Genomic DNA, 27,284 nt, shown 5'->3' on the forward strand with positions numbered 1-27,284 from the left:
TTCCAAAGGAATAAGACATCACTTTTTTTATTAGTATTATACATGAGGACCATTAAACAAATGGTGAAAAAATTTTGGCATTAGATATTTTATAACAATAAAGCAGAACCTCTACAAGGCTCAAGTCTGAGGAAAGGATACCTACTCCCTCTGACCCATTGCTTCCTCCGCCTATCATCCCGCACTTTTGGCACCCGTCCAATGCAATGTAGTAAATTACAGCCGCCACTGGAAAAAAATGCTTTGCACTCTAGGGCGCCATCTGAAGCCCAACCTCCAGTCCAGTGAGTTGAGTTGTGTTATGGCACCAGTGTTCAGCCAATAACCATCTCAAAGATATAAATGAGAAAGATATTGCACCTATTGTTAGTTTTTTTTTTTTCAGTCCTGCATCTGTTGTTTGGATGAATCCGTGCCATAGCAATTAGATTGACACAGCAATGAAATATCATCAGGAGACAACATGCAAGCACCAGTACTCAAGTAGTGCCGACTAGCCCGTGCCCTGCAATGAAATGTTAAGAAACTAATTGAGCATCCTAATGTGAGGAAGCATCATCTATTAAATAAAATGTGAAAAGTGCAAGAATGCCATTCTGATGTCACAAGTAATACCTCCTCCGTTTATTCTGGTTAATGTTTTCTGATAAACGGGAAGCTTCTGATCTTGAAATCTGGCTCAGTGAGGAAAGATATTCATGGAATGCATGACCTTTCACTCCCAAGTATGATTTTGAAGGAACTACAGACTGAACTATATTGCAAAGACATGGCTCTGTTTCACTGCATTACAGATACCCAAGAGAAACAAAGCACAAATGAGTTGGTAATGGTAATTCATGATAAGACTCAGGAATAATTCAAATGAGCAGCTAAATGATGAAAAGCCAACTACATCAACACAAAATTTGAAACAAACTATCTATAGAGAGTTTATCATTTGAAACCATCCAAAGAAATCATACTGTGATGAAAACTTAATAGCAGAAATGTATGCAATGGACATCCCGTCATTGGTTGAATTTATCAACGAAAAATTCTCCCTTGCTAATGAGGGAGCCACCTGCAACCCCATTCATTACTATTTTTCAAATGTTACCGCTTTTTATTAGAACTCCAGTTACCATTTTTGTACCCTGCATATTTTACTGGTAAGCTACACGTCAATTTACCTACATGAAAATAGCCATGAATAACAGGCCAGTAAGAATAAACCAGGACTTACCATCTGATACTTCCATTCAGTAATTCATTATATATGAAATCATCTTGTTCTAGTCATTTAACCCATTTAACTCTTACAAAATGCTTTGGGTTCTGAAAAAGAGTGTCACATGGTTAGGACTCATGCAAATGATCTGGTTTCTGCAACACCAGGTAATAAGAGGGGACCTATCAGGTTGTTTACAAATTCCTTGTCCATGCTGACATTAGTGCAAGTTTTAGAAAGAAAGACAACTAATTGGGGGGAAGGCAAGACTAATCGGAATGGCATAAGAATCTCAAATCACCACTAGGAAACTATCAAGGCACAAATAAATTCTTTGACATGTTTCAGAGGCTCTACTGAACATTATTTGGTTGCAGATAATGGGCAATTTTGATCTAAGATTTATCCTCATCAGGATGTTCAAATATGTCATAAGCATGTGTGGTGCATGAGATTGAGAACTAGCAATGAGTTAGGCCTATACCTTCTCAAGGAAATGTCACTTTTTGGCACTTCCATCTGTACACCCTTTCTAGAAGTCCAATTCATTCTCATTTCTGGTCTAGTTAATTTTCCTAATGCCATGGTATTAGTTGTGGAAGCCAGCATCTCAGAGGCCAAATCCACCGTGTAGTCTGAGCCCAAGATTGATCCTGCAGCAGCAATATATTTGGAATAGAAACAAAATCCATGTTGTGCAATTGTGGATGCCATCTGTAATTGCTCATCATACCAACTGAATGCATGAGATTCTTCCCCACAAGGAACTGTAGACAGATCTAAAGAATCCTGCTAAATAAACAAATAATGAATAGCATTTACCATCATGAAACTCATGCTTAATTATCAATAAAAAAACATTTTCTAATCTGGAAAGTTATGAAACACTTACACTATCTAAGGGATGACAGTTATACCGCAACTGATCAGCTTCTGAGATGAGATTGCTCATTTTATAAGTTAGTTCTACAATTTGAGAAGCGTCTCTCTGTTCTAAGATAGCATACCGTCTTAGATCTGTGTGACAACCACAAAGTTTTCTCCATGTTTCTTGTACTGAATTAGTCACCATCCAGGATCTGGGATCCTCCAAGGACTTGGATCCTCTGGTGAAAGCCATGCGGCTACATTCATCCATTACTGGATACTCTCTTGTGACAGATTCCACATGTTCATTTTGAGAATCTCCCACCTCTTCATTAACTGAGTCTCCATTTATCATCGTTTCTAAATTTTGACTTAATCCAGGTACAGATTTCTCTGGATTCTTAGCCTCAACTTGTAACAGATTCTGCGTTAAGTCATTGCAAATAGAAACTGTTTCTGCAATATCAGCAACACGACCACATGATAATGCTACAGATAGCAACTCTGTTCCATCACTCATTTCAGTCTCAGGAACAAATGATGATTCTGGCACTTGTGATATGTCAAATGATTTGCAAGTGTCATAGATGCATAGACTGTTTGCTGTTTCTGAACATTGGTAACGATTTTCCTCAAATTTCCCCTCTTCAGAATGAAGTAGCTGGTCAGTAAATGGATTTAAGCAGTTATTAGATTCCTGACAATGAGGAATCTTGCTATCAATGTCAAGGAATACTCCACTGTCAGTACCATCGAGTAAATTATGTGATACTACAGGAAAACAGTCACTAAAAACCTCATCTTCTGAATTGGAGGACAGTATTGTATCAAGTTTTCTCCGAACATTTCGCCGAGTGAAAGTGGCAGGGGAGCCTGAGGAATTGGAAAGCTCACAACCAATATCAAACTCAGCCGCAAAGCCGTTGCCATCAAGAACAGAACAGTTCCTGCTGAACATTGCTTCTTTCTTGGCTTCAATACTGTCTTTTTCATAATCATGCATCTCCAAGCCATTCTGCATTTCCTTATTGTGGAGACCTTCTTCCTTAATTACCTCCATTGAGCTAGAGTCTCCTTCCATCTTGGACAATGACTTGGCAATCTCTTTCTCCACTAGCTCAGATAATTGAGAAGGGAAATCCCAAGGGATTATCTTGGGTAGTATCTGGTGCCCAGCATCAAGATCAAATGACAGAGGACCATATATTTTATGTGCTTTCCTATCTGGGCAAGTCACAAAATTGATATTAAGCATTTTTCTCTCCCCTTAGCAAGCTGGCACACAAGATTAAGTTGCAAAGGAAACTTAACTGTGCAACCATGATATTACAGCTAGAGGCTCTTATTTTCTATCATATGCTTTTAGCAATTTGAGCATCTAAAGGTAAAATCATTAATTGGCTCTTTCAACATAGAAGGTAATGAAATAAATAAATAAATGCCATTTCTTGAAATCCCATTAGTGAAAAACTATACATGCAAACAATAGTGATGAAGAAAATTTTTTTCACTGCACTAGCCAAACACTCTCTGAAATACTTAGCCAAATAAATTATCAAAATCAACTAAATGAGAAAAGTATATAGCCTCACATCTAGATATTGTTGTTAGAACTTCTGAAGAGACACTGTTAGAGAACTTTTATTATAGCTGTACTAGTATTTTGCAAAAACAAGTTGCTTCCCTGTTTCCTTCATCACCAATGTGGTGCACCATATTCAAACAAACAGGTTATCATAGTGTCTAGTTAAGAGCCATATAACCTATGTTGAGTGTTCTGAAAACTATTCAATTGAAAGAGTCAAGATGTAACTGGTATGCGAACCAAAAATGAGATTTCAATTCATGATTTGCGAATTAATAATGATGACGATAATTGAAAACATGGCCCATACAATTGCTTAGCAACTGACCTTGTCTATATCTTTTCCCCTGACACCAGAACTGAAGATGCATCAAGGTTTTCCGAATATCTCCCTGACAATATTCAATAAATCGCTCTATTAACCAAGGTTGAATGTTGGTTTTCTCTGCAGCACAAACCTACAGTAGGGAATGAACTCTAGTAAGGATTAGCATAATAGAAAAGCTTAGTGGAAAGAAACCGAATCAAAGTGCATACCATATATGCGTGACATAGTAGCTCTTTCAGCGATGGTAGTGTAAAACACACCTCTAACCTGTCCAAATTGTCTGGCAGAACAGGATTGTTGCCTAGAATTTAAAACAATAATGAGTATACAGATATAGGCATACATGCAAGTGCATGCAAATCAAGGAATCAAGATGCATATAATTTCATCTGAGAAAGAAACTATTTTAACCAGTAAAGCCTCTTACTATTGCTGGTCAGTATGATGGGACGCTTTGCTGTTTCAGCAAGTTGTTGTATTGCAGCAATAAGACCACGATCTTCAGGAAAAGTGATGTCCACATCTTCAAAGAGAATTAAAGTTATGGTTTCACCTCGATCACAAGCAGTTCTATTCTTCTTGTGTATATGTTTCTCAGGTGTCCCAATGTCATCATGGGAATCTTCCTCATCTGAAGAGGGTATCAGTTCAATTACCTTACTTTCAAACTCCTGTGTTGCTGTACCATTGGGTAGAGCCGGGAAAGATTTCATAATATGCTTGCTCTGTGAACCTATGGGATTTTCAAGTGACCTGGAAGATATCATGTGATGGATTATAGAATTAATGCGGTGTTTCTGTTAAGGTTATTATATCTAATTAAGAAAATCATAAGGCCCACAAATTGCAATAGGAGGCCTTTTATTGTTTAGAATTTGCTCAATAAGAGAAGAAATCAACAAGATATATTAACTTAGAATTGCTAAGAAATAAAAACAGGGCAGAAGCCAATCTAGCTAACAAATAAGACCCAGTAAACCAAAGAGGCATCTGAAAAGTATCAAGTTAAGTTGCTTCATCACAGGGTTAGTTACCATAAAAGGTAGAAGTAATTGCACTGTCTCTGTTTTCTCTCTGCTTATTAGGCACAATTTCCCTAGATTCTTTGTTTTTTTTTTTCTTGACAAGTTGAGTTTTCTGAATTCTATAATAACTACTTCTACAACCTTAGCAGTCTCATGCAGCCAGAGATCTGCCTAGTGTGTAATAGAATCCAAAAAACAAAAAAATGGTAATAATAGAGTCCGACAAAAGTAGGAACACCAATGGCGCATCACATAGTCAGTGATGGTTGGAAAACATTGCATCTGTGGGAGTTTTCTTAATTTCTTAGTTAGGATTCCAGATTTTACATGGTGGCACATTTCTACAATATGTATGAGTCTTAGATCTCTGTTATGGGCTTTTTGTTACGTTGCATGGTGGTTTTCTCAGTGGCGAACACGAGCTCACAAATGGTGCTGTGGTGAGCTATCACCTGCCTTAGTTCTGGGTAATCAGGTCTGGGAGGGGCTGCTTTTCTGTAACAATACTAGATGCAGTTGGTTCTTTGATTCAGGAAAGTAGATCTCAAGCTTCACCCCCCAGCCCAGCCTTATAGGTTTGCCTGCTTAACAGAGTTGGAGTTATCAAGCTTCATTTCCCAGTTGTGCCTAATTTTTGGCTAGAGGTTGTACATTGGAATGTTTGCCCACCTGGGTGGATGTAGTGTCAGCATGTGGCTTGCTAAGCTGTTATCATAGGGATAGCCAGGGCTGATGGGTGTGTCATGCGCTTGTTTCGTTTTAAACAATTCTAAACAAAACCCTATGCATGAAATGTGAATGAAGAAGGTGTAGGAAAAAGATATGCTACCACAGTAAGGTAGATTTAAGGGAAGTTACCAAGAGAGAGGATGGGAATGTGATTTCCCACCAAAACCTCTTGGACATGAAAGATGATGATCGGATAAACAGTCTCTACTGCTTGCTTATGCTTATTTCCACTTAACTCTTGTACATAGGAAATGAGACTCAATCCTTTTACTGTGAATTTATCAGAAATGCACACCACAAAGGAAACAGTGAAGAGAGAAAGAACAGAAAGGAGGAAGAGAAGTAAGAAGAGGAAACCATGGGCAGCTGACCCCAGTTCTCTTAGGTAACCTAAAAAATCCCACAACTAAGGTTTAGACATGAGCAATATGCCGGCAAAGGAACAACCCCAAAAACACGCAGAGAAGCCTGTAGTACAATATGTGGTGATCATGTTCTATTCATTCTTTTTGACATGAACATGATAAATAAACTTTATAAATAAACAATCATTTAATTATAAATCATTTCATGATTTTACAAATAAAACAAAATATGATTTGTTTCACCAAATCTAATAACATATGGCTGAAATAAGTAAATATACTACGAACAACTAGAATCTGTACATCTCATATGAAAATAAATAAAGAAGTAATTAAGTTTTGCACATAATTCCCCATCATTTCCAAAGTTTCTCATGTCTCTAAAATTTCAAATTTCAACCTGAATTCCTTTTTGGCTCAAATCTGTGATCTAAAATCGAATGATGTCATGTTTGATGTCTGCATTTCTTTTCTTATTTTTTTTTTATAAGAATTTTGAAAGCCTTATTAGAATCATGAAAAAACAGGCCAGTGGAAATAGATAAATCTAGTAATAAAAATACAATCTGGTCCTAGAAAAAAAACAGATATGAAATGAAGTTCTGCTGTTGAATATATTTTGACAAACCGTTTTAGCCCATGTGATTCTAAAGCTTCCCCAATTCTTTGCTTCACAACAGTTCCACTTCGCAAACCTGATGTATTGATCTGTAAGACAACAGATCAAACATAATCAGCTTTGTACATAATAGATTCTTGTTATGGTTCTAAACTGTATAAATCCAACGCTAAAAATTCTAAAATTACTTATCTAATGCAGCCATTGAACAATGTGAATGGGTGAACTCCTCATGGAAATCTGAGGAATCATACCCAATATATTAAGAAGAACAGGCCCCTCCGATTGATTTATTTTATTTATTTGATTGGAAACAGAATTATGTTAAAAATGAATAAAAATACATGAGAGGGATGAGGAATGCTCCCCATAGTTACAAAAATCTGATAAAGAATGACTAAACTCTACCACAATACAAGGAGACTTAGCCAACCAGTTTAGACTAAAAAGAAATACAAAAGCCTCTCCACAAGCCCAAACAAAACTCTTCTCGTTATTCAGACCCTTTTGTCTACACACCAAGGACCAATCAAGCCGAACAACACTGAGAGGAATATATTTAAAAGAAGATGTACAAGAAGCACAGAAAGAGGAAGGTCCCTCTGATTTTATTGAGTGATATTCCACAATATCCCCAATTTTCTATAAAATGTGATGGTGAAGAGATCACACCTACATTTGTGCATGGCAGTTCATGGAAAATCAATAATTTGGCACCAGCACCCAACAACAGAACCGTGAAAAGTGATTCAACAATGAGAACATAATAATTTCAATACTACCTCGATAATACGAAAACCTTGCTCCTTAGCACATGCATATATGGCTGCAGACTTCCCACTCTGCACCAGAACAGGAGTTCATATTTAAAAAGCAATATAAATACCTACATTAAACATATAATGAAACAAGTAGGTTGACCAAATTATACTTGCATATCAAAAATAGTTATCACACTGTTATATAATGTTTAGAAATCCTATAGAGCAAAATATGTAAAAGTATTGCAAAACATATAATAGAAAAAGGTTCCTAGAAAGATGCATCATGTGAAAATATGTAGCATGTCAAAAAACATTTAGAGTCTAAGACACCATACAATATGATTATGAAAATTATTTTTCTTATTTATTTATTTTGCAGAGGAATTCTTCCACATTTTCACCACAGCACAATCCTTTGGATGTAGCATATCCAATGGAAATAGCCTATCTAACAAACCTTCAAAGGGTTTAAATGACAGAAAAACACTATGAAGTATGAAGAGATAGATGCTATAACCAATGGCCTTCCTTTCAGTTCTAGAAATAAAAAATAAAAAGGTAGAAAGCAATTCTTAACCATCAATTGATATGATATAAAAACATTCTAGGATAAACAGTAAAAACAAAATACTAGTTACACTGTCATCCTGGTAAGAAGTTTAGTTTCACATTTGAGCTAATCAACAGTTTATTATCATCTTCCAAAAAGAATAGGTCTGTCCCCTTAAGCAGGGACATAATGGAATCTCACTATGCAAGATATGACTCTGTGCTTATCACCTCTACGAGCATCTGTATGCATCAATGTGGAGGATTATGAAGTTTATTACTCTAGGAATCTTCACAATTAGCTGGTATCTCTAGACGCCATTATTTGGAATTCCCAAGGCATAGTAACTTTAGCATGTCAAGGACAAAAGTGGATAAAAAATTATTACACTAGGCAATTCACTTATATTGCCTTCAAAACAAGAATACCAATTGTTGAAGCCAGTATCTCAAATATCCTAATTTATAATCTGTTGATTTTCAGGATTAAAATTTGACCAAAAGGTTACATGCATACAGCAGTAAGGGAAAAAAAATTAGCCAGGAAGAATATATTTAACCTCCACAAATTTCCAAGAAGTGATTGAAAAAAGGAGTGAGCAACAACAGTCAAACAAGGTTGAACTTCTAAAATTTTGCATAACATTGGATATGTTCCAAGCATAAATTCAGAATCACAAAGTCAGCCTCTAATAACCCTAGAAATTCACCAAACATTTTGCTATTTTGATGAGCATATTAAGTTCCAATGAATTGGTTGAGCAGCAGTGGTATTGGTGGTAATCATGGGCATGGTAAAAGTGGAAGTGGAGATGATGACAGCACATTGGCAGAGTCGGTGATGAAGCACCCTCCTGATGAAGTTTTGGGCCCTCCAGTTCCTTCCCTCAAATACCTTTCCTACTAACAAATGGAGTAATCCTGCATTTGAAATTTCTAATCCAATCACAGCACAGAGGATTCTCCCTATTCTTTCAATCAAACTAATTTACTAAAATAAAAAAGAAAGAAAATCCATACTACCTAATTATACAAGTTTTTGTAGTTATTAGCCTAGACAAATGTTAACAACTGAAGTTATAAAGCAATCAATTCAAACCCAAAGGAACATTTCTGTAACTTGGAATGCAGTAGTGTTCATAAAGTTTTAAAAAACAATATCTTTGTGAGTTCAATATCTTAAGAAGTCTTGCAAATAGTTAAACTTGTTGCAAGCATAATGGCATTTTGATTGTTTTAGATATACAATACTTTAGTCGGTTCAAATCTTAAGAAATCTCAGAAATAATTAAAACTTCTTCTAAGCCTAATAAAAATTTGATTGTTAGTAAATCTTTACTACCAAAAGACCATAATGATATCCAAAAAGGGGAAAATAAAAAATTAAAATACAACTCCTAACGTAAAAACAAACTATCAGGAGCATTGAAGATAATAATACCAACAAATAGTTCATCATGCATGGGCAGAAAAACATAAATTTGCCCACATGAAATGGTCAAGAAGACATATTAATCTAACCAGAAAATATGATGATTTTGAGCCATAGTCATGGAGAGGAACCAGAAGATTATCGCAAATTTAAAAAAAAGTCAACAAATATTGCAGTTGAGATAGAGTGTGTGTATACCCCAACTGGTCCAGTAACTAACAGAACATTCTTTAGGCCAGTGCCTTCATCCAAGTCTGAGTCAGAATCACTTCCATAAAAGCTATTATCAGAATCTTGCATGATGCATTTATCACCACCAGTGGCCTTTTTGCTGGATTGCGAATCCTTTTCATGCCAAAGATGTAGCCACTCGCTCAAAAGCTTTACAGATTCACCATTGCCACACACCTATAGGGCCATGGCACCAAAGAAATAAAATGATGGGAATGATGTTTTCTCATCAAGGATTGAAGCATGTTCAAATAGACGAATTCTTCACAAAGATGCGATTCAAGATATCTAACCTCTATGGCCTTTTCTGGCTGGTACTTATTTATCCACAAGCTATCCTCTGGCTGATTGCCACAACCAAGATAGTATGGCATCATACTACAATGCAGCAGCACAGTGAAAAGGAAGTCATCAAACAGAAGATTATGCAACATGAGAATGATGCATAGATAAACGCATAAAATGACGCATATCTTAAAGACATTCAAGGTAAAACTAGAGCAAAAAAAAGCTGACAGACAACTGTTTCAGAAAGGCATCATATGCACACAGAGATAGAACAGTTCTTGAGCAGCAATCAATGTTAAGAGTCTTAATAATACCTTCTTGGTGCTGATCCCCAAGAAAAGTGGGGCTGAGGACCTTAGAGATTTCAGACCGATTAGCCTCTTGGGGGGGCTCTACAAGTTATTGGCTAAAGTGCTAGCTAACAGACTGAAGAAAGTAGTTGGTAAGGTGGTATCCACTTCTCAGAATGCCTTTGTGAAGGGAAGACAAATCCTTGATGCGTCTTTAGTTGCAAATGAAGTAATAGACACGTGGCAGAGACAAAAGGAAAAGGGCATTATATGCAAGTTGGACATAGAGAAAGCCTATGACTGCATCAATTGGAAGTTCTTGGTGAAGGTGTTACAAAAGATGGGATTCGGGTCTAAATGGGTGGGGTGGATGTGGAGTTGCCTATCGTCAGCTAAATTTTCAGTGTTGGTGAATGGAGTGCCTGCTGGTTTCTTCCCTAGCACTAAAGGCCTTAGACAAGGGGATCCACTGTCTCCTTACCTCTTCATCATGGGGATGGAAGTGCTTGATGTGCTTATCAGGAGAGCTGTGGAGGGGGGGGTTCTTATCAGGATGCAACATAAGGGGTGGAAGTGGTCCTTACTTATTTTTTGAACATCTCTTTGAACATCTCTCACTTATTTTTTGCTGATGACACAATTATCTTCTGTGAGGCCAGAAAGGATCACCTAGCTTACTTGGGGTGGATTTTATTCTGGTTTGAAGCGGCTTCAGGCTTAAAGATTAACTTAGCCAAGAGTGAAATCATTCCAGTTGGTGAGGTGGTGGAGGTGGAGGAGTTGGCTGTTGAGCTTGGCTGTAGGGTGGGGACTCTACCTTCTCAGTATTTGGGTCTTCCGTTAGGAGCCCCAAATAGAGCGCCTTATATATGGGATGGGGTGGAGGAAAGAGTGAGGAGGAGACTAGCTCTTTGGAAACGGCAATACATTTCTAAAGGAGGAAGAGTTACCTTAATAAAAAGTACATTGGCTAGCATGCCAATCTACCAAATGTCCATTTTCAGAATGCCAAAGGTTGTTGTTAAAAGGATTGAGAAAGTGCAAAGGGATTTTCTGTGGGGAGGGGGAAACATGGAGAGAAAAGTGCATTTGGTTAAATGGGAGGTGGTTTGTATAGACAAAGAGAAAGGTGGGCTAGGCCTTAGAAAGCTAGCTTTGTTGAACAAAGCTTTACTTGGCAAGTGGATATGGAGGTATGCATGTGAAAAAAACATTTTGTGGAGACAAGTGATTAAGGTGAAGTATGGGCAGGAGGGTCTTGATTGGAGGCCCAAAAAGGGAAATGGGGCGGTTGGTATAGGGGTTTGGAAGGAGATTTGGAAGAATCAGATTGGTGTTGGGATAACATAACATTCCGTGTAGGAAAGGGCAACTTGATTTGTTTTTGGACAGATGTGTGGTGCTCAGAATCTTCATTGGCTCAATGTTTCCCTCATCTCTTTGGTATGGCTGCGCATCAGAGTTTGACGGTTGAGGAAATGTGGGTTCAAAATTCGGGTCAAGGAAACTGGAACCTACACTTCTTGAGGGACTTCAATGATTGGGAGATTGAGCTGGTTGGGGAGTTCCTCCACATTTTGAGGGGTTTTAAACCTTCTTTGGAGGAAGATTCAGTTATATGGAGAAAAGGAAGAAGTGATCAGTTTAGGGTTAAGGAAGCTTACAGTTTGTTGACGAATTCTGAGGTTATGGGATTTCCCCATAAAAGCATTTGGGTGGCAAGAGTGCCAACTAAAGTTGCTTTTTTTGCGTGGGAGGCGTCATGGGGGAAGGTGCTAACTTTGGATAGTCTTCAAAGAAGAGGATTTCAACTTCCAAATCGGTATTTCTTGTGTGAATGTGAAGAAGAAAGTGTAAATCATATCCTTATATATTGTACAGTGGTTAGAGCTTTATGGGATATTGTCTTTGGTTTAGTTGATGTAAAATGGGTTTTTCCGGGAACTGTAAAGGAGGTCTTAGCTAGTTGGAGGGGCTCGTTTGTGGGAAAGAAAAGGAAAAAGATATGGGATGCCATTCCGTTGTGCATTTTTTGGACGGTATGGAAGGAGAGGAATAGATTAGCTTTTAGGGGGGGGGTTTTGAATGTTCAAAAGTTAAAGAATTCTTTTGTTTGTAACTTGTGGAGTTGGGCCAAATTGTATGTAGGTGAGGAGGCGTTCTCCCTTATAGGCTTTTTAGAGTGGATAGCCTCCACTTAATGGGAGGTGATCCTTTGTTTTGTTTTTTGAGGCCTATGCTGTTTTGTATACTTCCTGTATGCTGTGCGGCGTTTTGCCTTTTTTAATGCATATCTTTTACTTATAAAAAAAAAAAATAATATCAGAAACCAGATAAGATAATTTAGAACTATGTCTTGCCTCTACATAAACATCTCCTACACATGCACAAAATTTAGTAAACACTCAAAACAATTAACCAACATGTATATATTTATATACCTCAGTTCAATTCACCATAAGGGAGAAATGTCTGATCCACATGGGCATGACAAAGTATTGAACAGAATTGCCTTTAGAATGCCAATAGGTTTCACACAGGTGGAGTTCCCGATTGTAAATCATGACTCATTCATAATATACATCTTATACATAAAATTATGATTTAATGAAAATCATACATAGACCAATTCTAATTCCATATGCATTTTAAAACCAAAAATGAAGATCTCAAAACTTTTTTAGTCTATTTAATGGGGAAAGTTTAATTATACTCATGGTTTTAATGTTTATGTTTAACAGTTTTCACAAGTCATGAAAATGATAATGAAGATCTGTTCTTTGTCATAACATAGAGGAGAAATTAGATGATAGAATGTATTGATCACTGCATTACCATGCATAGAAATTAAGCATAAAACATCTGCTTGATATTTTTTTTTTTTTTTTTGATAAATAAGCACATAGTATATTAGAAGAGGCAAAGAAGCCAAGAAGCATACAGGGGGTATACAAGGCAACAAGGCCTCACAACAAAAACAAAAAAGAGCAAGGAAACCCTTACCACCCCTTACCTAGTAGCTAACCACTCCAAGAAGCCTAGGATGGAAAGCGGCTCCCCACCAATATACATTCTAGCCCAACACCATAAATTACATATAAAGGAGTTTTTAAGCTTTTGGATAGCTAACACACCCCCTCTAAAGGCTAGCCTATTTCTCTCCTTCCAAACTGTCCAAAAAATGTACAATGGAATAGACTTCCAAATCTTTTTCCTTTTCTTCCCCACAAAAGGGCCCCTCCAGCTCAGTAAGACCTTCTTTACAGTTTCTGGAAAAACCCAATGGACACCAAACAAAGCTAGGACAAGATCCCACAGCACCCTGACCACTATACAGTGTATTAGCAAATGATCTACAGATTCCTCTTCGCTACCGCACAAAAAACAGCAATTAGGGAGCTGCCACCCTCTTCTCTGAAGCCTATCAAGAGTGAGCACCTTCCCCCAAGTGGCCTCCCAAGCAAAAAAAGCTAATTTAGTTGGAACACTTTCCACCCAAATACTGTTTTTTGGGAAACCGGATGCCAAAGGATTGGCCAAAAGGCTGTACACTGCCTTGGCTCTAAACTGACCGTTTCTTCCTCCCTTCCAAAGAACAGAATCTTCCTCCAAAGAAGGTTTGCTGCCCCTTAAATCATGCAGCAAATTACCTAGCATATCCAATTCCCAATCATTAAAATCCCTGATAAACCTTAGATTCCATCCCCCTTGGCCACAATTCTGGTCCCACATCTCCTCCACCGTAGCATTCCTCTGGACAGCCATGGCATAGAGGTGGGGGAATCTTTGGGACAGCACCGGACAGCCACACCACTGATCAGACCAGAATCTGATTTTATTGCCCTTTCCAGCTAAGAACGTCATGTTCTCCCAGCACCAAGAACTTTCCTTCAGGATCTCCTTCCAAACCCCTACTCCGAACACCCCATAACTCTTCTTTGTCCTCCACCCAAGGCCCTCTTGCCCATATTTAGCCAAAAGCACCTGCTTCCAAAGATTTTCCTTGGAAGGATCTGTTTGATATTTTCAAACTAGACCAGCACATTTTTGGTTTTTACAGTTACCTAAAGGGAGAACCATCTACATGCAACATAAAGGATCTGTTTGTTTTTTATGGATGATTGATATTTTCAAACATCTACATGCACAAGCAAGTACTTAGTTTTCAAGCCAAGTGAAAAGTAACTCCAAATTAAAAAATCCACATGTGCTACAATTAAAAAGAGAGAGTCAGGATAAACCAAAGGCCCAAACAAAATGCAAATTAAGCAAAGGAAGCCCAAGCACACAAGGATGCCAAGAAGATCTTAAAAATTAAAAATTAAAAATCCTAACCTCTCCTGCAGAAGCCTACTGGGCGGCATAGCATCTATGTTCCTCCCACAACCAGAATCCCCAGTGAAGAATCCAATATGGTTTCCTTCTTGGTTCTGCCAGTATTCCATTAGCACATGGTGACATAAACAGAAAAATAGCAATGATAAGCAACAAAAACTCTGACGATAATGACCACAAAATCCTATGAGGAAGGAAAAAATGGACAGAATACATCCAGTTTAAAAGATGAGATATGTACCCCTTCCATGTTTTTTGATAGCTGATGGTATGGCACTTGCTCATTAGCTGACATGGTAGAGCATGGTGCTGATATTTCATGCAAATTTTGCTGAATAGGACGTTGATCCAGAGACTCCTCACTCTGAAAATATGATGCTCCTATGGAATGTGGAACATTAAGAAAGTTATCAAAATCTAAGGATTCTGCAGAGCCTTCAAATACTGATGAGGAAGCACTTTCTGGAGCACAACTGGCTTTGACAATGGATCTTTCACAAAATATCCAATTTTTCCAATCCACTGACACATCATCATCCTGCAAAAGCAATATTTTGAATTTTACTCCAGGTGAAAAGAGGGTTCCTGACATCAAAGTTTGATATTACTAATGAAATACATATGAGCAAAGACCTGCTATAAATTGTTATACGCATAGATAACTATAGCAAAACTAGCATACCTGAATCCTTTCAAACACATGAATAGGACCAAAAGTAATGCTTTTATTCTTTTTCTCAATCAAGCACCCCATGTTCTCTGGGTCAGTTGTCTCATTGCATCTCTTACCCACTTTCCATGATGAGAAAAACGGATGTAATTGCCTCCCCGCAAACATTCTTGAATTTTCCTAATAAGATGTAAAATAAAATTTAAAAAAAAAAAAACCATATAATAAGCTTATGTTATGTCAAAGAAGTACAGTGGCTTTAACGCAAAGTTCTCATATTATGACGATTTCATAAGATTCTGATTGAATTACAGAAGCATAAAAAATTATCCAAGCAGTGTGTTTAACATCAGAGATTATCCAAGCAGTGTGCTCAACATCAACCAATAAGTACCATAACCACTGCAATGACTAATACAAACACATCAAGTGATCCACATCCCACAGTCATGGCTTAAATCTGAGGAACAGGAAGAAGTAACAGCAATGATACTAAAACATATCAAAAAGACAGGGAGACTAACCTCAGCTGTCATTTTTGCCTCTAACCGCAAATCTGGAATTGGCTGTGTTGCAGGTTCACTCTGTACTGAATCAGTTGATATTTGCCTCGTGCATGGCCTTTTCAGGCCATTGATTGTTACATTTTTAATTGGAGTAGTATTTGCCTGCCACTTCAACCATTGACGGCTTCGCATATCTTTCCAATAGTGTATGCAAATTGAAAGTTATTGCCAATAAGATGGAGAGGTAATTGGATCTAGGAATCAGAGTATAAAGCCTAACCTCAAACCATAATGCAAAAATATTAATCACATGTCAATAATGCCTAAATACCCCTGATATATACTTGCCTCAAAGTGGCCTAAAAGTTCAAATAAATAAGTATAGGCACATTCCCATATGTTCTCCCAGCTCTTTAAGATTGTTACCAGTTAGGATTATATCATCCACATACACTATTAGCATAGCAATCTTGTGGCCAATTGTTTGTTTAAAAAACATACCATGGTTTGCTAGACTTTGGGTGTATCCATAGCTTTGGATTGACTTGGTAAATCTATTAAACCAAGCTCTAGGAGAGTATTTTAGTCTATAGAGTGATATTTTGGGTTTGTACCCTTTCCCACCTCCATGAATTTTCTTGAAGACCAGTGGTAAGTCCATGTAGACTTCCTACTTTAATTAACTGTTCAAAACGCATTTTTCACATCTAGTTGATGTAATAGGCTATTCAAAGTTAGAGGGTCTCTCACCCAATAAAATGGTCAAGGGCAATGACAAGGGGTTTTTTGTGGGCAAAAGTAGTGATAGTCCTTTGGTTAAGGTGTATTTCAAAAGGAAGAATAGGCTTGTTTCTAGAGCCAATGGGGTTTAGTAGGTCAGATTTGGATTTTGGAAGGGCTCTCATCAGTTTACATGAAGATCATAAGTTGGAATATTAGAAGGTTGGCTCCAGGAAGAAAAGGATAGTAAAAGGTTTTCTCAACTCTATAAACCTTAACATTGTGATGCTCCAGGAAACAAAAAGGGAGACCTATGATAGGAGGTTTGTTGGTAGTGTATGGAACAATAGAACAAATGAGCGGGTTGTTCTCCTGACTTGTGGGACCTTTGGAGGTATTGTGATAATTTGGGATCCAAACAAGTTCAATTGCTCAAATATGGTTTTAGGATACTATTAAGTTGAGTTCTAATGAAGAGGGTTCTTTTTGGGTAACTTCAGTTTATGGTCCAAATAATTCTTCTTTGAGGAAGGAATTTTGGGTGGAGCTTCAAGATCTCTTTGGTCTAACCTTTCCAAAGTGGTGTGTAGTGGGGACTTCAATGTCATAAGAAGAACTTCAAAGAAATTGGGTGTTTCTAGGTCAACCCCTAGCATGAGGTGTTTCGATGAGTTTATAAGAGAATGCGAGCTAACAAATCCCCTTCTTCAAAATGCAACTTTTACTTGGTCAAATATGCAAGCTTCTCCCATTTGCAAAAGATTAGACAAATTCTTGTTCTCAAATGAGTGGGATCACTTCTTCCCTCAAAGTCTTCAAGAAGCGTTTCCTAGATGGACCTCGAATCATATAGTCCAATTAGCCTGGATACAAACCCTTTCAAGTGGGGCCCGACTCTTTTCAGATTTGAGGATATGTGGCTGCTCCACCATGATTTTAAGGACATTTTTAGATGTTGGTGGTAGGAGTCTCAAGTTGTTGGTTGGGATGGTCATAAGATTTATGATGAAATTAAAGTTCATTAAATCAAAGTGGAAGGAGTGGAATAGAGAATCGTTTGGAGTTTTGAAAAAGAAAAAGAATGACATTCTTTCTAACATTGAGAGGATTGATTTAATTGAGCAAGAAGGAGACTTGACTCTTGATCTCTCAACTTTGAGAGCCATGAGAAAGCGAGATCTAGAGAATTTATTGTTAAAGGAAGAGGTCCATTGAAGGCAAAATCTAGGGTTAAATGGTTTAAAGAAGGAGATGACACTCTTAAGTTCTTTCATAGACTGGCTGATGGAAGGAGAAAAAGGAAATTCATTAATTCCTTAGAGTCTAAAAAGGGGCTAATTCTAAACAACATGGAAGTTATATTAGAGGAGATTTTGAATTTTTTTGGAAAGCTCTATTCAAAACCCGCAGGTATTTCTTGGAGATTGGAAGGCTTAGAGTGGTCTCCCATTTTGGAAAGAGTGTTGCTTGGCTAGACCGCCCCTTCTCTAAGGACAAGGTACGCGCAACTGTTTTCCTATTGAACAAAGAGAAGGCCCTTGGCCCTAATGGTTTTACTATTACAATGTATCAAGAATGTTGGGATGTGATAAAAGAGGACTTGGTGAGAGTGTTTTCAGAATTCCACATTAATGGGATAATAAATCAAGGCACCAATGTCACCTTTATCGTACTTGCTCCAAAAAAAAAAGTCAAACATTTAAACTTTCAGATTTCAGACTTATTAGCTTGATTATAAGTTTGTATAAGATTATAGCTAAGGTCTTATCAAGGCACTTAAGAAAAGTGCTTAATAAAGCAATTTTCCTATTACAAGGAGCCTTTGTTAAAAGAAAACAAATTCTAGATGCAGTGTTGATAGCCAATGACATAGTGGATGAGAAAAAGAGGTCAAGGGAGGAAGGAGTGGTCTTCAAAATTGACTTCGAAAAGGCCTATGACCATGTAGAATGGGGTTTTTTAGACCATGTGTTTGAAAGGAAAAGTTTTAGCACAAAATGGAGATCCTGGATAAGGGGTTGCTTGTCTTCAATGAGTTTTATAGTCCTAATTAACAAAAATGCCAAAGGTTGGGCTAAGGCCACTAGGGGATTAAGACGAAGAAACCCTCTTCTTTCTTTCTTTTTTACCATTGTAATGGATGTTCTTGTAGGATGTTGACTAAAATGGAGGAAAATGGTTTATATGAGGGATTCATAGTTAGTTGGAACAGGACTAGAGCGTCTATTTTACAAGTTGCAGACAACACCATTTTCTTTTTTGTAGCTTCTCTGGATTTTCTACAAAAACTCAAGTTAATCTTTTTGGTTTTTAGACAATTTCCAAGGTTGAAAATCAATTAAGAGAAGAGCACTCTTTCCGGAATTAATGTAATTCAATATTTGGTCTCTAGGTTGGCTTCGACGCTTTATTGTAGAGTTTCAAAGTGGCCATTATCTTATTTGAATCTTCCTCTTGGAAGAAATTCAAAGATAATAGGATCTTGGGATCATGTGGTTAATAGAGTCTTGAGGAGGTTGGATGGGTGGAAAAAGGTCTTTCTGTCTATGGTGGAAAGGATAACCTTAATCCAGTCTTGTTTGTCTCACATCTTTAGTTATTTTCTCTCTCTTTTCAAGATTCCAACTTTAGTAGCCTTAAAGATTGAGAAAATGCAAAGGGGTTTCTTGAGGTCAAGATTTAGGGAAGAAAAGAAAGATCATCTTATCAGTTGGGATGTAGTGTGTAGGCCAAAAGAGTTTGGAGGTTTGGGGATAGGGAAGATTTCCTTAAGAAATCATGCTCTCTTAGGGAAGTAGCTTTAGAGGTTCCCTAGGGAAAGTTGTGATCTTTGGCATCAGGTTATTTCAAGCATTTATAAGACACATCTTAATGGATGGGACATCAACATTTCAGTTAGGTGGTCACATAGATGTCCTTGGAAAGCTATTGCACAAATATTTCAGAACTTTTCCATGCATACTCACTTTATGGTGGGGAATGGGGAGAGAATCCGTTTTTAAGAAATTTTATGATGAAGAGATCAGCCTTTGTGTGCACAATTTTTAGGTTTTATAAAGTTGTCTCAGTAAGAAATCTTACCATCTCAGTCATCCTTGGGAATTCGTATCCGATTTCTTGTAATTTTAACTTTTGACGCAATCTCACTGACTCAAAATTGTGCTTCTCAAAAGACTCATGTATGCACTTACCTCAATGCACTTGTCTCTTTCTAGTGTAGATTCAAGAGCTTGGTCTTTATTTTCTTCTGGTTTATTCTCAATAAGATCTTTTATCAGAGTCTTGTCCAAAGTCCTTAAATCCAATCTCATTCCTTCCAGCTAATTTTGTTTGGAAATCAAAAGCCCTTTCAAATGTCAAGGTCTTTGCTTGGTTAGTGGTGCACAAGAAGGTAAATACCACTGACATGCTGTAGGTGGGAGGACCCTACAAATCTCTAAGTCCTCATTGGTGCATTCTTTGCAAAAAGAGTGGAGAATCAATTGACCACCTGTTCTTACATTGCCCAATAACATTGGGGCTTTAGCTTAAGCTCTTTGTGAGAGCTCATTTGGATTAGGTCCCCCCTCAGAGTATTGGAGATATGAAGGTTATTTCATCTAGAGGCAAGACTCTTTGACATATCGCATGCCTCATTGTATTGCGGATTGTGTGGCAAGAGCGAAACACTAGGATTTTTTAGGATAAGTACAAAACAAAAGGGATGTTGTAGGATCTTATTCACTTCAACTCCTCCTTTTGGGCCTCTTGTACTATCACTTTTAGAGGAATCCCACTTAGTGTTATTAAACTAAGTTGGTCATCGATTTGTAATTCAAAAGGGGTGGATAACGGTTGAGAGTTTGTTTTTGGTTTCTTGTGATATTTTGTACATGTCTTAATATGTATTTACCATTGTATAGTGGAGGAGTATAGTATTACTTTGATCAGATTTTGTATTTTTGGAAAGGACCTCTCATCCTTTTCATGAACTTTATAATTATTAATATATATTTTGTTTCTGATAAAAAAAAAAAAAAAAAAAAAAAGCCACAAGGCATACAGGGAGTATACAAGGCGGCTAAAGCCTAAAAAAGGAGCAACAAGACCAGAAAAGAAAAACCTCCCCTTAAATGGATGCTACCCACTCCAAAAAGCCTATAAGGGAGAAAGACTCCTCGCCTAAATACAATTTGGCCCAACTCCATAAGTTACAAACAAAAAAGTTCTTTAATGTTAGATCTTTCCTCGTCCTCTCCTTCATAGAATATCAAATTTTCACTGCAACCTTTCTAATTAGGAATTTGAAGCAATAGTATGTCTCATGTCTTCATTACTCCATGTATATGTTCCACCTACCTTTCCAAATGTGAGAATTTGGTCTTTGACAAACCCAAATCTTTCTTAGTCAATTCCTTCTCAGAGCTTTGTTTGCATCTGTTAATTTAATTCTCTTCCTTCTAGCCAAGTTCATTTAGAACTCAAAAGTCCTTACTAAATTTAAGGCCTTCATGTAACCTATGGTCAATAAGAAAGTTAATAACAATGACAAACTTCAAAAGAGAAGACCTTTCAAAGCTCATTATCCTGATCTTTGCATTATGTGTTGGGCTAGCGATCACACAATTGACCATCCTTTTTTACAATGGCCACCAGTTTTGGGATTTAATACTATTCATACTTTTTGGGTTTATTTGGGCACCCCTAGTAGTATGGGAAAGATGATGGATATATATCCTTCAAAGACTTTTTGGGGCGAATACTGGAAAGTGTGATCCCAGTAAGTGACACATGGTTATTGGTTCGAATCATGTCATTGATGATACCCTGAATTTACCCAATATTGGTTGTTGCAGAACAGTCAACACCCTAAGGTTTGGGTCCCCATGGAGAGTCCTAAGGACTTGCCCATGGAAAATTCCTCGGTTATAAAATATATATATATATATCCTTCAAAAGCTTTCAAAAGTCAGGTTTCATGCCACATGGATTGTCTCATTGTGATTTGTACTATTCGATGAGAAAGGAATGTCAATATTTCTTGGATAGATGGCGATCTATGAAAGCTCTTTGCGACTTGGTTTATTTCCAATACCCTTTTGAGTTTGTTAATGATAGAGTGAAATTAACCTAGGAGACTCAACCTATTTGGTTTCCGCATCCAATGGGCTCCATTTAAGTTCAATTTTGATGCTTGGTCCTTGTGCAACCTAAGACCATATGGGATTGGTTAAGATCATTGTGGTATAGTACTTAGAGCATTTTCTAAATCAGCTAAAAAAAGTAAAGATATAGAGGCAAAGATACAACTCTTTTACAAGGTTTATTGCAAGCCAAAGCTATGGGATTTTTAGTGTTATTGATTGTGGAGGGTTCTGCTGCTGTCATTTCCTAGGCCTCTAAGAGGGCAAGAGGTTCATGGAAGTATGATGGCTGGATCCATCAAAGTATTAATGTTGACAGCAACTTGAGATTTTTTTTTTCTTGGACTACGCTTGTTGCTAACCAACTTTTGGATCATTTAGATAAGCAATGGGCTAAATACTTGGTACTCCTTTGGAAAAAGGTAAAAAATACTCAGTATCCTTTGTTGGGAACTTCTTATCCCCTAGAGATGCGTAATGTGGTTTTAGGTCGTTCATTGTTTTACTTCCTCAGTTCCTCTATAAGATCTGCAGTTTGTTTGCATACTGTTCCATTTTGATTAGTTTTTTTTGTAAATCTTGGAAGGATTTTTCGTACTTCATTGTACTTACCAAGTTTCAATTCAATGAATTATTTTAGTTCTACTAAAAATTTAAAATTATATTTTAAAAAAAACCATAACATTATATCAGTTTTTCATCTATCAAAAAACAAATAACATTATATCAGTTTGAAGGTGAGAGAAACACAATTTGACGCAAAGATGAGGAAATCTGCATACTAGGCACATGTTTTGAAGGTGAACAGGTATCATCATTTCCTTCATCTGAGTTGATGCATTGCTTCTTTTTCTGCAGTCGCCTCGAAGAAACTTTTACAAAGAAATCAGACCCTACAAAAAATAAAAAATATATTAAAATAAAATACTCAGGTGATCTGGAGTCCAGAAAAACAACTCACTAGGACAAAAGAAAAAGAAAAGAAAGGAGTTTGGTATTTAATTACCATCAGCAACTGGGGAATCTTTGTCATCTACCCTCATGCTCAGAGCCTCTTTGTCATTTTCAGAAGCCTGTTTATCAATATTAAGACAGATAAATGCAGCTGCAAGTAACATTTACCATTTGGAGGAAGAATAGGCGGCAGCAACAATCATTCATTCACACAAAATTGATGCCAAAACATCAAGGACTGCTCATCAAACAGCCTTCACACATTTTGAGTTGCAAAAAATAAAATAAACTAAAATAAAAGAAGGGGATAAATTAAAGAAATAAATAAATAAACCAAATCAAAACATCAGCATTATCAATATAAGAAATTGTTAGTGTTTGCACACCCTGTATCCAAAGTAGCTATTTCTGCTTTGTGCTCATGATTTCACCATACTCAACAATCGTATGATCATGAACATAACTAGCTCTGGATTCATCAATACTTAATATTAAGAAAAGGAAATCTGAGATTTGCAAGTACGTCTTCAACAGAATTTGCTCATCTTCCTACTCAGCCACCTTTTCCCTCCAAAAAGCCAATTGGCCATACTAAACTAGTTTGAAATCAATGAAAACACCCATGTAGATATTCAGCTCCACCAAACAAAGACTCAATCCCAGTTACCTGAAGATGGTTACATTCAGTCTCACTAATAGGACACAGCATTGAAAATTTTGCTTTGTCTATAACCAAATAAGAGAATTATTGATACTTTTTCAAAGTTAGGATATTCCTTCTCTTGGGCTCGTCGCCTAGGCAATCATGTGGTAGATGTGTTAGCAAAACACAAGGCTAGACATGTGATTTCTTTTTTAAGAGATTTTATACTTCTATGAATTGTAGCTAGATTTCACTTTTTGAACTAGTATATCCACATTTTTATCAGACTTTGTATAGAGGATTGTGTACTTCTTCAAAGGATTTCTCATCCTTCTTTGTACCTAATATTGAAAGGCAATGGAATCATTATTTTTGAATGATACAGACAAATTGGACTAAGGAGCACCCGATAAAATTAGGACACAAGCCAACTAGACAAGATGTGTGCATAGAATAACTAAAGGGGCAAAACAGAAAAGGGAAAGCTAATTAAAGAAAAATATAGATTAGAAGGAATCTTAAACCAATCTCAAGAGTTACAAGGAGAATGTTTTTTTATTAATAATTCAAGAATGCTCATTCTTTTTTAAAATTCTTTAATCTATCTTTTCTTCCTCAATCCCTGACTAAACAAAAACTCTCTAGCATCTTTTGACTTTATAATTGAATGTTGAAAACTTCTAGAAAATAAATTGGAATAAGTGACAAACACAACTCAACAAAAGTTAATCTACTTGATGGATAGACAAACTTTCTTCTAACTATCTAAACATCATAAAAGCCTTTCTACAACCATATCCCAAAAATAGATATAGTTTTGGCTTTCCCTCCCAAAAGAAAACCTAAATAGAATATGAGTCAATAAGAGAAACTATAATCCAAAACAATGGCAAAACCAAGAACTTGGTGTAAATTAGCATTGAAACTAACAAAGCACTATTATCTAAATTTATGTTAATCAATGAATGTGCCTACACACAAATAAGATTGATTCAAGATCATTACAAGTCATCTAACCTAGCTCTTGAGAAAATTATAATTTTTTTATAGGCAACAATATAATTTTATAAACAAGGGCTAAAGAAACGATGCATCAAGGAACACAAGACAAATACAACAAGCGTCAAAGAAACGACAAAAAAAAATAGAGTCAAGGAACAGTTGAAACAAAAGTCCAACAATCAACTTCCTTCCTCGACAAAAACTCAACCAATCAATAAAATTTATTAAAGACATTTAGCCTTCACCTATGAACAACTCTAGCCACAAAAAGATATTACTAAGAAACAAGTTCTTTGAAACATAGACAAACAGCTCCTAACAACCTTTGATTTCTATCTTTCCAAATTGTTCGAAAAACGCATAAAGGAACAACTCTTCAAACCTTCTTACATTTTTTTCCCACAAAGAATCCCTATCACCCTAAAAGACAAAAATATAATATCATCTACAAACTACAAACTACAAATAGGTCACATTCATTCTACTTATACCCACCAAAAATCTCTCTAAGCTACAACATTCCTTTGTTCTTGATATCAATCTATTCAACATCAGCGACAATGACAAAAGGAAATAAATGAAAACAGATTGTCCTTTTTTAAACCCCACAATATTTTAACTCATCCCCTAGCACACCCATTATTAGCATATAGCAAAACTAACCTATAATAAGAATACACAAATCAAAGATCCCCATCTTAGCCCAAAAACCTTTCCTTTTTAAACCATGAATCAATGAACCCCGTTTGATGTGATCATAAGTTTTCTTTAAAATAAATCTCAAAACAACCACCTTTTCTCCTAAACGTCTTTTTTTATCCACCACGTCATCAACCATTAAGGTTGCATTTAGAATTTGTCTAACCTTAACAAATGCTTCATGAGAAATATGATGGTCTCGTATAAACCCCATACAAGCAATGAGGAATTAAAGTAAAAAAATAGGCTATGATCTTATAAATGCTAGTCACCACCACACTAGATTGTCCTTACCCATCCCCTACAAGGGTGCTTAATGAATACACTCAAGCAAACACCCCGCCAACTCCAACTCCAATTGCCTTCCATTGATACTTTCATCGTTTAAATATTCTCATACCATCTTCCTGCATTTTTTTTTTAATATATTAACATCATTTAATGAAGATTTTTTATGGTTGATTGAATTGTTGAGTTGAGTAGTATCCAAATGCTTTTAGAGTATGTTTGGTGGTGATTCTAAGAAACGTTTATGGCATTTTTAACACTTGAATGATAAAAATTTCAAGTGTTAGAAAGGTTATAAACGTTTCTTAGAATCACTACCAAATGGGCCCTTAACCCCCTCTCTCTCGTCAAATACTTTGTCCTTTAGGCAACCGAATAAATCTAATAAATACTAAGTTAGATGATTAGTCTCACAACATCTAATCCTGAATAAAAACTATGCTGTAAGCATATACCGAAGAAGCAAATACACTGTTGGATATTCACGACATTGACCCAGCTTAAATCTCATCGGTGCGGCTCTTGCAGTGAACTCTCAACTTCTTCACCTCAATACCTGCCCCATGCTTTAGAACAGTGGTTCCCATTGAGTTATGGTACCTTTCTTTACCTATGATCCCTTCCTCGTATCTTTCTCTTCTTTCCTTCTCCACTAGTAACTAATTCAAATTTTCAATATTTATATACCTATATAATGTGACTCAATTTACTAATACAACAAATACTTAAACGCAGACAAAACTTAGAAAGTAAAAACAGATTGCGCAGATTACAAGAAGTCGCGTGATTAAACAAAATTAAGCGAAGTAGGCACCTTTTTAGAAGCTCTAGGTCGAGACATTGCCTTTCTCTTTGGTCTCTTCTTCTTCTTGCCCTGACTCCCGCAATACTCCTCGGTCTGATCCTCTTCTTCATCTGCACCACAATCTTTTTCTTCTCTTCCGTCGATGTGCTCCTCCGCACCTTGAGACCTGTGCGGGAACAGCGTCTTCTGAATCAACCTCCGGCGAACAGTTCGCAATTCCGGCGACCCTAAATCACCGCCATTGTCCTCGACAACCGGCTTTTCTTGCTCGGCCGAACAGTCCATGGCGATCGATTAGGGTTCTGATATTGGATGAATTAGGGTTTTGATGAAGATAAAAGTTTCCAGGGAGAGAACGTGTAAGTGATGGGGAGTAATGAGTAATAACCAAATCTTATTTGCGAGAGTGAAAGATATTGGAGGGAATCAGGAAGCCGTTCCCGCCTAGGAATGTGGCTTTGGTTGATACCCTTATTTTTTTGTATTTAATTCAATAAATGATTTGATTCCGTTGGGTGACTCATGAAAGAGAGAAATTGCTGGACACTAAACGTTACGCAGCCTCCGCTTATTTTTAAATTCAGAATTTACAATACCATAAGGTTTTAAAATTTTTTTAGATGAATATTTAATCTAGCTGTTAATATACATGCATAAAATTTTTTTAAAGTCTTTAATAACAGGAAAAACTCATTTAGATAAACATGGGAACATAGTTAAAAATTTTAAAAATATATATATACATATTTATTCTTTTTAAAGGTTTGTTAAATAAAACTCTTCCTAAATTTGTAAAACATCTTATTTCTTTATTTATTTTAAAAAAAATTAAATTAAGTACTATTTGGTAATTTAGTTTTTTAAAACAGTTTTAAAAAATAGTTTTTAATAATGGTTTTATACTGTTTTGCAAAACAAATATTTTAAAATATGTTTTAAAAATAAATTTTATATTTATGACTTTATTTTTAAACATTATAAGTGTTTGTATGATTATATTTTTAAAAATAATTAAATATAATATATAAAATATTATTTGAAATCATATTAGGGCTTTGATAGTTATTTTAAAAAATAATTGTAAAAAATAATTTTTAATAATAGTTTTTAAAAATTATTTTTTTATGTTTTGTATAAAAGAAGTATGTTCTAAATATTAAAATATTTTAAATTTTTTTAAATTTAATATTTTATTTTATATAATTATTTTTTTAAAATAATATAAAATAACAAGTCAAAACAATTAAAATAAGTTTT

At 36.3% G+C, this 27,284-nt stretch overlaps 1 protein-coding gene across 2 annotated transcripts; it reads right to left on the reverse strand.

Moving 5' to 3' along the window:
* LOC104882466 (uncharacterized) lies at positions 1 to 26,517 on the reverse strand. 2 transcript variants are annotated; one of them, XM_059734653.1, is made up of 18 exons: positions 26,037 to 26,517; positions 22,643 to 22,709; positions 22,419 to 22,529; positions 15,812 to 15,987; positions 15,300 to 15,467; positions 14,859 to 15,155; positions 14,618 to 14,712; positions 9,998 to 10,082; positions 9,672 to 9,881; positions 7,511 to 7,570; positions 6,738 to 6,817; positions 4,418 to 4,743; positions 4,200 to 4,291; positions 3,991 to 4,120; positions 2,103 to 3,301; positions 1,695 to 2,002; positions 616 to 783; positions 1 to 505 (listed from the first exon to the last, which is right to left on the reverse strand). In XM_059734653.1, the coding sequence occupies exons 1-18, from the start codon at positions 26,310 to 26,312 to the stop codon at positions 382 to 384; spliced, it is 3,972 nt and encodes a 1,323-aa protein (XP_059590636.1). In that variant the 5' UTR covers positions 26,313 to 26,517; the 3' UTR covers positions 1 to 381. The 2 variants fall into 2 exon arrangements, with proteins under 2 accessions (XP_059590636.1, XP_010664222.1); XM_010665920.3 differs by having other exon boundaries at positions 1,695 to 1,999; positions 26,037 to 26,515.
* Positions 26,518 to 27,284: the final 767 nt, after the last annotated feature.

Source organism: Vitis vinifera, chromosome 18 (assembly GCF_030704535.1).
Source record: "Vitis vinifera cultivar Pinot Noir 40024 chromosome 18, ASM3070453v1".
NCBI lineage: Eukaryota > Viridiplantae > Streptophyta > Magnoliopsida > Vitales > Vitaceae > Vitis > Vitis vinifera.